Source organism: Zingiber officinale, chromosome 2A (genome assembly GCF_018446385.1).
Source record: "Zingiber officinale cultivar Zhangliang chromosome 2A, Zo_v1.1, whole genome shotgun sequence".
In the NCBI taxonomy this organism is placed as follows: Eukaryota; Viridiplantae; Streptophyta; class Magnoliopsida; order Zingiberales; family Zingiberaceae; genus Zingiber; species Zingiber officinale.
Window position 1 is genome coordinate 2,216,434 of NC_055988.1, and position 11,782 is coordinate 2,228,215.

Below are 11,782 nucleotides of genomic sequence, written 5' to 3' on the forward strand. Positions count from 1 at the left end.
AGTCTAAGGAATCATATCATATCCATTTTGGGTCTAATACGAAATTATATTAGGGTCACGTTATATATGTATATATATCTAAAAGAGAGAAGAAAGATATATAAAAGAGGAAAGAGAAGAGTAATTATATGTATTGGAGAGGAAAGAGAAAAAAATAATTGAGTAAGAGAAGAGGAAGAATAATAAATTGAGTGTGGCTTGATAAATAATAAAATATAATACGACCAATTTATATTTAAATATGAGTATCTCCTTTAATAAATTACCATTCTTTATATTTAAAAATAGTACTTTTATTGTCTAGACACGGCGCAAGTGGGAAGACATGAACAGTCTAAGTGGGATCAATTTCTAGCAAAGACATTATTAATTCTTAGAAAGTCTGGCCGCAAGTGTCGATACAATTATCGCTTTTTGAATTTACCCTGTGAGTGTCACACCACTCATTGGTTCTCAGATTTATCCTAATGTCATGAGAAATCTCGTAAATTTAACGAGACCTAGAATTAATCAATTCAAAAAATTAGGACATGATTAGTCACATACGAAATCAGGCCCAACAGCCAAGATACCAGAATTAAAAAAAATATATCACATCATCACATTCATAGGGCGTTTTCATGTGATAACTAGATTATTTACAAGGAGTTCTCACTAGATTATTTACCAAGAATTCTCAGAACATAACATATATGATAGATGCATGACATCTCTGATATAATGATCAAGGGTCGATTATCAAAAATTGACGATTAGAGATTTACCCACTATACACCTGATGCCTGTGTACCTGTATGTACCTTCTTCCATATCCGTGGGACTGGTATTAGGGGACCGTTAATATAGTGGATTGTAGGGTGCTTTCATGTGATAACTGGATTGTTTACAAGGAGCTTCAGGGCGTAACACAGACGATAGACGCATAACATCTCTGGTATAATGGTCAAGGATCGACGACATGAGATTTACTCCATCATGCGCCTGATGCATATGTACCTATATGCACCTCCTTTCATATCCATGAGACCGATACTAGAGAACTGTTAATATAGTGGGTGGATTGTAGGGCGCTTTCATGTGATAATTGGATTGCTTACAAGGAGCCTCAGGGCGTAGTATAGACAGTAGACGTATGACATCTTTGGTGTAATGACTAAGGATCGATTCTCAGAAACTAACGATCTAAGATTTACTCTACTATGTACCTAATATATATGTACTTATATATACCTCCTTTCATATCTATGGAACCGATATTAAAGGACTGTTAATATAGTGGATTGCTTATGAGGAGCTGCTTGAGATTTGTTGTCGTTGTTGATCACCATTTCGATCGTGACATTCTGACATTTTCAAATGTAAAATTCAATGCCATTTTGACGTTTTTTCACAAGTTCAAAGAGGAGAGTATTTTTATTAAGCACACAAGAAACATACGAGTAGAAGATGAAGTAACAATTTTAATATACATTGACTAGCTGATGCAAGAGAACCCCTCCAAAAAAACAAGAGGGGTAATTTGCTCAGCGCCCCTGTCAACTCGTCCCATAACAGTTCAATTATGAGGATACATACACTTGCTTTATATTCACATCATAAATACTGAGGACCCGATCACAAGTTATACACTTCTGGATCAAAAATACTCACAGGTCCGCAAAGAAATGATATGTTTTTGAATCGTTCGCAATGAGCCATAGGGCCGCGATTGCTGCAGCAAGGGACATGGCGCTAAACCCCACAATGTTTAGCCAGTGCCAAGACTTCTGAGGCAGGGAGAGCTTGTCCTTCACCTTCAAGTACATGTGGTTTGCGAGAACGAATGTGAGGGGGAACGTGCTGAGCGCGCCCGTGAGGCTCATGAAGTCGCCGAGGAAAGGGAGGAGGGCAGCTACAAATGTGTTTATAGTGAGGTAGCCCCCTCGCACGACGACTCTGAAAGAGACGTTGTAGAAGGAAAAGGGGTTCCCTTTGCCTCTTCCAAACTTTGTGTCCAAGTATTCATACATAGGGCTTGCAAATATCTTGTATAGATCAAGTGGAACAATGCGATAAGAAAAAAGACATTTCAAAAATAAATCGAAGGTAAAATTTTTAGCTCCAAAATGAATGAGGATCAACAATACAAAGAATAGATCTTATCAGTCAATATATAACCTAATAATGCACAGTTAACCAGCTAACTATTCTACCTGTAAAATTTATTAACCCTCTTTGAACATATCTGTATCATAGCAACTTATTTTCTCTCTCATTTAAAAATCTATTGGATTTACACCTGATTTCTCTCAAGTATAGTTCAGTTTTTTTTAATTGTACCCATCCATCATATTTGGAGTGTGACAAAGCCTAATTATGCATATGTAATTAACAAATCTCTTGATAAACTGTAAACATTTGAAGCAGTCTAAACTCTAACGATGATCAGGTGTGAAATGTTTTTCCTTTATGAACTCTAAACAAACTGAAACAAAGAATGGTGTTATTTGTGAACTAATACAGTTGCCTAGGGAAAAACCTGTCAATTTATCTTGGTATCTAAATTAACATGATGTTACTGGAAAGCATCTGGAGTGGTTAGAGTATATTACATGTAAGGCAATCACTGTCTGAAGAAAGGCCGCAGCATTTGCGACCGACTTCACCCAAATTGGGCCATGGACACTACTGAGTAGGTATGTCGAAGATGAAGATCCGTAAGCCCAGTAGCCCGTGAACGTAACAGCATAGAGTGGCAAGCCCCCTATTATAAACTGAAACCAAAGAGCTTTCTCCATGTTTCTGACAACAGGTTGCTTTATTGTTGCCTGAAGAAAAGACAGTGCAAAATTTATACTTATTCTATGATAGAAATCACAAGAAGAAGGGGCATCTCATGATCAAGAAATCTAGAGGCACAGCCATCTTATGACCAATAATTGAAAGAAATAAACTAAGTTCTGAACAGCATAGAGTATTATGAATCACGATTTTGCATCTTAAGATCGCTCATGTTTTCCAGATGAAAACTGTATACAACGAAATCAAGTCTCTATATTGATAAACATAACATGTTCCTATTGCATGAGGTATAAGCATCTTGAACCTCTCACCTGAATCTCTGGCAGCATGCCTGTATTGTAAGCAAAAACAAGACTGGCAGCTGCACCAATGGAACTGAAAATCTTGTTAGTATGTGATCCTGGAGAAGTGTAATCTCGAGGGGGAGAATTAATTCCTGTATTAAGCAAAATTATATAAACAATCTATATCTTTAGCTGGTTTACTTGCACACAAGCTGCACGTATAGAACAGAAAGTATTTTATAAACGCAAAGTGCCTAAAGGAATAATAATAGAAAACACAAGGAGTCATTTCATAAATTAGGAGGCTGTATCAGTATCATGCGCTACAGCAGTTTCTGAACTTTATAAGCATATTCATGCTTGATGGACAGAAGGAGTACCAAAAAGAGAGTACCACTTCATAGTTGCTTTCTGCATCTGATTCTAGGAGTGACATAAATGTAAGTTGGCCATTAGGAATTGAGATTATTTGATAGAGCATATAAAATAACTGCTAATGTTCATTGCATAATGTCATGGGCTTGATTTTCTCCAGGGCTTGAAAATTGATAGGCTGTGACAAGAAGCTCATAGACAGATAATTAAATTAAGTTCTATGGATGTTTATATTCATCATCTTTTTTCCCCTTCACTGTTTTGGTATAAATTTTTTCCTTACAAGGGAGTAATAAATTGATTGGCTAGGAGTTGATTCCCAGTTGGCTTTTCAGAAATGCAGGAAATTAATGGTAAAATACAGTAACATTAAAAAAAAAAATGCAGCCCGGTGCACGAAGCTCCCGCCATGCGGGGTTCTGAGGAAGGATCCATTGTATGCAGTCTTACCCTTTGCAAGAGATTGTTTCCAGGATTCGAACCCGTGACCTTTTGGTCACATGGCAACAATTTTACCGTTGCGCCAAGGCTCCCCTTCTAAAATACAGTAACATTGTGAAATGAAAATATTAACATCACATGGATTCGGTGGAAGTGCATCCAATCAACAAAAAAATCGACTCTGAAATCTTAAGGAATTCCAAGAATGACAGATAAATTCTAAACCTGATTTCCTAATTAACAAGATAAATGATTTTGTATGCAATTACTCCAGCAAATATGGTTACATAATTATTGGCCAGACATTCTTGGTCCTCTTTGCAAACTCTTTAGTCTTTCCCCATGTAATCAGTAGATATAATAATTGAAAGTGTGAAAAACTTTAGAACTATGTTGAACGTATCACTATTGAAAGTTTGAATAAGGGAGTCAAGGTAAATTCATAGTACCATCACTAAGAGACAGCATGAATGCTACAATGATATATATGAGGCTGAAAAATGTTGAAAACCCCAGCCAAACTCTGAGAGCTGACAAATGTGGTGTGCTAAAAGCAAAAAGTGCACAAACAAATCCAGCAATTGTTATACAGTAGGGTAGCTTCAAGATATCATCATCCCTGTAAAGGACATACGTGGCCTGCATAACAAATGAACAATATCAAAATAAGGAGATGCGCAGCAAAGGAGGTACTTTAGTGACATAGGAAATTACGTTTACAATGGACTAGCATCCATACCCTCAAAAAAATAGAAGATAATGGATAAATGATTTTACATAATAACTTGTATCTTGGCAACAAGATTGAGACAATAGCAGGTAAAAAAATCTCACCTTTAAAGCTTGCCCAGCCAGAATGATATATCCCGTGTTGATCATGAAAAGATTAACATATTGTAATGCCCATGTAAGAGAATACATTTTCCTACCTGCGATATGCCACCAAATAAAAGAAATCACTAAAAAGTTGTTCCTGGTGCTCCCCCATGATCAATCATAAGACAAAACAAGAGACGAACATTGGAACATCGAAGGATTAAATGTCTCATGAAGATGGTGATTGCATTCTCTAGATCATTGAAATTACCAAGATCTTAAGATAATAAGGGATTGTGAATTAGTGATATTGATACTTTTGTAAGATTTTATGGAATAGTCATAATAAAAATATTGATTGTGATTGTTAAGTTTACTTAATACATGATTTTTAACATTACATTAGGATGCTTTCATATACTCGAATTTATTTTGCATAGATTTTCTTATTACTGGATAATGTTTAAATGCCATGGTCATGTAATTATATATCATAGATGGAAATCATATACTTAATATTTTGAAAGTAGGTGTCTCACTTTCTTCTAGGCATGGTTTGCACCTTACTTGTAGACCCTATGACTTCTCAGAACCTAATTGCATCTAACGCATTTTAAAATATTAACTAGGACAAGTTAAGAAACAATTGCGAATGAATAAAAAAACGTTGCTGTCAATACCATATATGTGGCCGGCAAGATCTCTGTATCTGATATGTCGTTTCCCACCAATTTCATGGAGGCGTGCTAGAAGAACATTAGCATAGAGAGATATTGCAGCAGCCAAAATTAAGCCGGTCGTACCAGCAATCCAACCCAAAGGAACCATTATCGATCCAGAATAACCTAAGACATAAGCACTGTTTATCCCAGTTGTGAGCACAAAGGCAACTTGGTACCAAGGATCTGAAAATTCATCAGATGAAAAGGAACGGTGGGTGAGTTGTAAATTACAGAAGTAAAGAACAGACAACTTTCCTTGAGTTATGACAGCACATTAAACAAATGATACTCTAGAATAACTGGAATATGAAAACTCCAAACTGAAAAATTCATACTCTATAGACTGCGAAACAAAGTTTTGGGAAATCTAATCACAGAAATGGAGGATAAATTCCTTTAAAATGAGCCATGTTATTGTCAAGACTAGAAACACAACTTGTTTTTTTGATGATGAGTGCAAATTTTTGCACGAAATGTAAAACATAGTCAACTTGAAAGGCACAAATCATCAGAAATGCAACAGTAAAAAAGCAGGCTTTGGAAGGAATGGGAGAAAAGCACCCTGAGTAAATAAGAACGAGCACAAGAAGGCAATTTACCGGTGCTAATCTGATGAGCCGTATCGTCCGACACATCGATCCGCATCTCCGAGTCACACCGGTCCCAGTCTTCCTCTCCGGCCCCGGCCGTCGCCGCCGTCATCGCCTCTTTCCCGGGTTCCTCCCAGTCGCGTCGTGCCACCAACAGCGAGGTTTCCTCTCCCCCCTCGTCCACAGGAATTTCGGAAGAGGTGGTGGCGTGAGAAAAGCAGGAAGATGAGGAGGTGGCGAGGATACCAAGAGCCTCGATTCCTCGAATTCCAGTCCCGGGCAGTCCGGAATCTGCACGAAGAAGGGAGCGGCACTTCCGGAGTAAAAGAATCAGGGACCCTTAGAAAAGAGAGGAAGCAAAAGCGACATATCGAATCGAAACCTTACTCCCATGTCTTGAGCGCGACGTGGATGGAGAATACGGTAGGAAAAGCAGCGGCGGAGCGACGATGGAGCCACCTCGACGCGGTGGCGACAAGGTCGCGGCCGCTGCTTTCCAATAAGAACAGCAGGTAGACCTTAAAATTAAGCAAGGGTCAAATTAAATTTTTGCTAAACTTTGGGTGATTTTTAAAATAGCCCAGGTTTAATAAGGCACTGTGATAGTAAAGGAGCTTTTTCATATTAGCAAAATTTTGGAGGACTTTAAAGATATTGAAGTTGGGGGTATTTAAATGATTTTTGTAAAATTTGTAAAAAATCATAGAGCAAAAATAAAAAGGGAAGAGAGCGCTCTAATTTTAAAATATCAGAACAATATTTTATTACATTTTTATTTTAACTTTTAGCAATTTTAAAAAAAAAACTACTAACATGTCCTTTTTGCAAGAAAAAAAAAAAACCTATTGTAAAAAATATTTTTGAAAAATTAAACCATATCTATAAATTAAGTATAAGTTTTACACTATTATTACTGGTTTATTTAATGACTAATACAAGGTAACTTATGAACTTCTGTTTCTATTTAAATTTTCATAATAACTAAAAAAATCTCTAGTAAATAACTAAAAATTATTAATTAATTCTAGAAAAAAATCTCTAAACTGTAGTTAATTTTATAAAAAAAATGTTAAATTCCCTTCTAAATTAGACACAATAGCGTAAATATTAAATTAATTCAAAATTTATTCATTATTATAAATATTAAATTATAAATTAAAATGTCACTTGCATTCTATGAAATTTAAGAAATTTAGAAACAAATATCTTCCAAGCTTCCGCAAGGTTATGGATGACCTTCAAAAACTTAATAACAATAGTTAGAAATAAGCTAAAGAATACACACACACCAACCAAAAACACAAAACAAACTGCACAAAACTCTGATGTATGCTACAAACTTCGCTCACAATCTTGAATTATGGCAAAATCAAGGGGTGAAATTGATGAAATCATACCGAAAACACTCGTCGGCTAGTAATTTCTTCGCGGCTAGAAGCGAGTGTTAGTTTTGATGAAGCACTGGAGGACACAGTGTATGCTATCATATATCTTTAACTTCCATATGCATGAAATTATACCACAACTCATGCATCGACAAGCAACTTCTTCGTATCGAGAACCCACTTGTTAGCTCTGAAGTACTTGCTGAAACACTGAGTGTATACTCTCTCATACATCTGGACTTCCATATGAAGGAGCTTAAAATATCTGTCAACACCGTCTTCATACTTCTCATACAATGCAGGGACTGTGAGAATGAGTACAAGGCCTGCAGGAAGAAAAGAAGGGATTAAAAAGTTGTATTATTTATGTGGAAGAGAAATGAATCCTATCTATTTTGTTAGTCTACAAGAGTAGGGGAAACCGATGAGCAGTCAGTTTGTTCACATCTTGAGAAGATCAATTCCAGAAGTGATGTTAAAAAACCAATGCTCTTGGAAAAATAATCTATGAAACCATCCAAATAGGCTTGCAAATGCAACATTGCAGTTTTCCAACACTTTCAACCTTGTAATTTCTCACATCTTTAACAAAAATCTATATTAATACGTTGATTTTTCAACTTTCTTTAGCTGATAAAGAAGCATCTATGCCATGAGAAGCACTTACTTGAGTAAGCCAATGTACGAAGATCAACAAAACCACTGATCAGAGAAATCAACCATAAATACAAAGCTACTCTAAAGAAGACTTTGGTATCTCTTTTCTTTACAATGTCGTTAAAAGTTGATAGGATCACATTCACATATAAACCAACAAAAGCTGCAGCTTCATGGGCCATTTCTCCTGTGAGGTGTATTTCCGGAATGGATGGAGGAGGTCTGAATTCATGTCAACAAATAAATGAAGATTGTTAAACATGCACCAAGGTTAGAGTAGAAGTGGGATGGGAAATACAAACTGAAACGAATTTTTCTAAAGTAACCAAATTGCAAATGGAAATAAGAAACCATTTGATTAGCAACTCATTTTATATGTAAAAATTGGTACTCCTAAGATTCAAGTATGGTAAAAATTGGTACTGTTAGAATTCAAACCGTTCCTTATGTGACATCAAAGCCATGGAAAAATTACAAATAGCTTTTGGTAATCAAAAAGATGCCTTTTGATTGGCACTTTTCTAAAAAGAAAACGCACAATTCATGTCATTCAACAAATATATTCATCAGTTTTTATTTATAAAAGCATTGGAATACATGGGAGAATATTCGTCTCAACTAAAGAACCCAAGGAGTTTTTATATGCTTAACTTTACCTGAATTTACCACCACCTCACAATTGACAGATTTGTGTTTTTTCAAGAAAAAATAAAAAATGATATCAAAAGTTGATTTTTTTTTAAAGAAAATGACCTTTTAAAAACAGCAAGTCAATCTTCTTTTCTGGCTCCTAAGTTCCTCGTTTAGCAGAGCAGAATTTATATAAACCCCTGTAAATGAGTGCATATTATCATTCTTGTTTGCTATTTCTCTTCCAGAGAGTTCACATTTGTTTCTGCTGAGATTTATTTTATCAGGGCTGCCATGATTTGTTTCGAAGTGAACAAAGGAGTCCTAATTTTACTGTCCTATTATGCTTAATCTTTACACCAGAACAATTTAGGAGTGCCAAAGTTATACTTTTCCCAATTAATGATTGGTTCTTGAGCAACCCATATTCTTTCACTGTTTTGCAGGATGATTTATCAATAGAGAATTCCTGAACATTCTTCCTGCTAATTCTATCCCAATCTGCCAATCAATTGGTACTGCTAGGATTCAAACCGTTCCTTATGTGACATCAAAGCCGTGGAAAAATTACAAATAGCTTTCGGTAATCAAAGAGATGTCTTTTGATTGGCAGTTTTCTAAAAAGAAAACACACAATTCATGTCATTCAACAAATATATTCATCAGTTTTTATCTATAAAAACTTTGGAATACATGGGAGAATATTCGTCTCAACTAAAGAACCCAAGGAGTTTTTATATGCTTAACTTTACCTGAATTTACCACCACCTCACAATTGACAGATTTGTGTTTTTCAAGAAAAAATAAAAAATGATATCAAAAGTTGATTTTTTTTAAAGAAAATGGCCTTTTAAAAACAGCAAGTCAATCTTCTTTCCTGGTTCTAAGTTCCTCATTTAGCAGAGCAGAATTTATATAAACCCCTGTAAATGAGTGCATATTATCATTCTTGTTTGCTATTTCTCTTCCAGAGAGTTCACATTTGTTTCTGCTGAGATTTATTTTATCAGGGCTGCCATGATTTGTTTCGAAGTGAACAAAGGAGTCCTAATTTTACTGTCCTATTATGCTTAATCTTTACACCAGAACAATTTAGGAGTGCCAAAGTTATACTTTTCCCAATTAATGATTGGTTCTTGAGCAACCCATATTCTTTCACTGTTTTGCAGGATTATTTATCGATAGAGAATTCCTGAACATTCTTCCTATCCCAATCTGCCAATCATACACTGATACACTACAAATGGTCCATACAAATGCAAAATTATGCAGAACTATCAAAAGGAGAATTTTGAAAAATGAATGGTAAGCCAGGTGTCTTCTCGACAGAGAAGTTGAGCTGAATTTTTCCTTACTGATCAAATAGTGTCCTCTAACATAGACACAGATCCTTGCTAATGAAGAATTCTAAGTTCAGAACCCTTTCAGTGTAAGGTTATATTTGTTCCAACCATTAGGCTACATAGATCTTATCCCTCATTGAATTCTAGGCAAGACTGTATTAGTAGTTAGTACACTCATAATAACCAAAATATTTTTACCACATCAACTAGGTCAAGGTCACCATCTACTCTTGACATATTATATCCTAATTGATTCAACCAGTGCACTCATAAATTGAAGGACGAAAGCAACAACTGCGTGAATTGAAGGACAAGTTACCTGTTGACAATTCTTGCAGCCTTCGTCCACACAAATAATATGGAGAACAAGAGTAGCAGAACGTTCGACACAAGCGATACCACAGTGTACCCAGATACGTCAAAGAGCAACCAAGAAGACAGTGCTCCAAGCAGAATCCCTAGCGCGACATCCTTTCTCCTCCAAAGGATCACATCGGCAACTGCCACACATAGTTCCAATAGATCCATTAACCTCCATACAGATGTTAACAGAAAGCCTATGCAACCCTAAAAAAAAGGCACTTGGGGCAAGATCATGCAACCTTCAAAATTAGACTCTACCCAACAAACTTTCTTAGCGATTTGCATTCAACAGCGAATTCCACGAACGAAAGGAAGTAATCGAGGGTGCAGCGACTTACCGATTCCTCCACCAAGAATCTCGTGAACAGGGCGTTGCCTCTGCAAGGATCGAAGCGACGCTTCCAGGGATCGAGGGTACTGAACGAAGACCATGATCGGCGTGCGACGGATCAGGCCAAAAAAAAATCAGTTTTCGGACTTCTTCCTCGTCGTCGTCGCCTTCGCCGCTGCCGACTTCTTCTCTGGATTGGGTGGCTACAGCGGGTCGAAAAAGGAAGGCGGTGGGCCTTAAAAAGGGCAGAACAGCGCCGCCCCATGGTTTCTTTTTTGGATCCCGTCGTTTTCCTTACGTATTTTTATTCGTCGCCCACTGGATATTGGAAGAAGTGGGACAGCGGCGAAACAGCTCAGCCATGGCCACCGCTGCTTCGCTCTTCCGAGCAGAGTAAACACGCCCGCGAAACGGATGGACCGCCGGTTCCGATTCAAGCGAGAGAGGACGGAAAAAATGAGTGTGATTTTCAATCTGCTCCCTGAACTTTATTAATTTATTTTTAAAATTTCCAAACGGATTCATACTTTTATTTTTAGGCCGCCTCTCTGTATGGACTAGAGCGGGTAAACCCGTGGCGGGGCGGGTCAGTCCGTGACGAACTAATCATTTGACAGGATGGGACGGGACGGGCCAACCCGCCAAGTTAGCGGGTCAACTCGTGGACCTATCAAAAAATTTTTAAAAAATAAAAAAATATTTCATATCTTCATCATTTTATTTCGAAAAAATTTTCTACAATTAAATATATACATAAACATTAATTTTAAATATAAATGAACAACGAGTACTTATGTTGGATGAAAAGTATTATTTTTATTTCAAAATTATAACAAAGATAGATAATAAATTGACGTAAAACTTAACTTACATATGTTTATCAACCCGCAGGTCAATCCAAGCCCGAGCGGGCCGACTCACACGGATCGCGGGCCTAGGCGGGTCGGTCCATGGCGAACTTGGGTTGATAAAATTCCAATCTAACCTGCTTAAATTATTTGATGAGGTGAGTCAATCTGACGGGCCCAACCTAAATTGACGGTTCTAGTATGAACTTCAAAACT

The 11,782-nt window shown here is 36.8% G+C and overlaps 2 protein-coding genes across 5 annotated transcripts; both read right to left on the reverse strand.

Annotated features, from left to right (window-relative positions):
• Positions 1-1,440: 1,440 nt before the first annotated feature.
• On the reverse strand, positions 1,441-6,552 carry LOC122040510 (probable proline transporter 2). Of its 4 annotated transcripts, none has more exons than XM_042599851.1 (8): positions 6,397-6,552; positions 6,019-6,322; positions 5,378-5,602; positions 4,716-4,810; positions 4,331-4,520; positions 3,093-3,217; positions 2,592-2,807; positions 1,441-2,024 (listed from the first exon to the last, which is right to left on the reverse strand). In XM_042599851.1, exons 1-8 carry the CDS (start codon positions 6,400-6,402, stop codon positions 1,647-1,649), a joined length of 1,539 nt encoding a protein of 512 aa, XP_042455785.1. In that variant the 5' UTR covers positions 6,403-6,552; the 3' UTR covers positions 1,441-1,646. The 4 variants fall into 4 exon arrangements, with proteins under 4 accessions (XP_042455785.1, XP_042455786.1, XP_042455788.1 ...); XM_042599852.1 differs by having other exon boundaries at positions 6,019-6,300; positions 6,397-6,545; XM_042599854.1 differs by having other exon boundaries at positions 6,019-6,300; positions 6,392-6,505.
• Positions 6,553-7,212: 660 nt separating this feature from the next.
• Positions 7,213-11,139, reverse strand: LOC122040512 (reticulon-like protein B12). Its single transcript, XM_042599855.1, has 4 exons — positions 10,726-11,139; positions 10,344-10,524; positions 8,062-8,273; positions 7,213-7,720 (listed from the first exon to the last, which is right to left on the reverse strand). The coding sequence occupies exons 1-4, from the start codon at positions 10,817-10,819 to the stop codon at positions 7,536-7,538; spliced, it is 672 nt and encodes a 223-aa protein (XP_042455789.1). The 5' UTR covers positions 10,820-11,139; the 3' UTR covers positions 7,213-7,535.
• Positions 11,140-11,782: the final 643 nt, after the last annotated feature.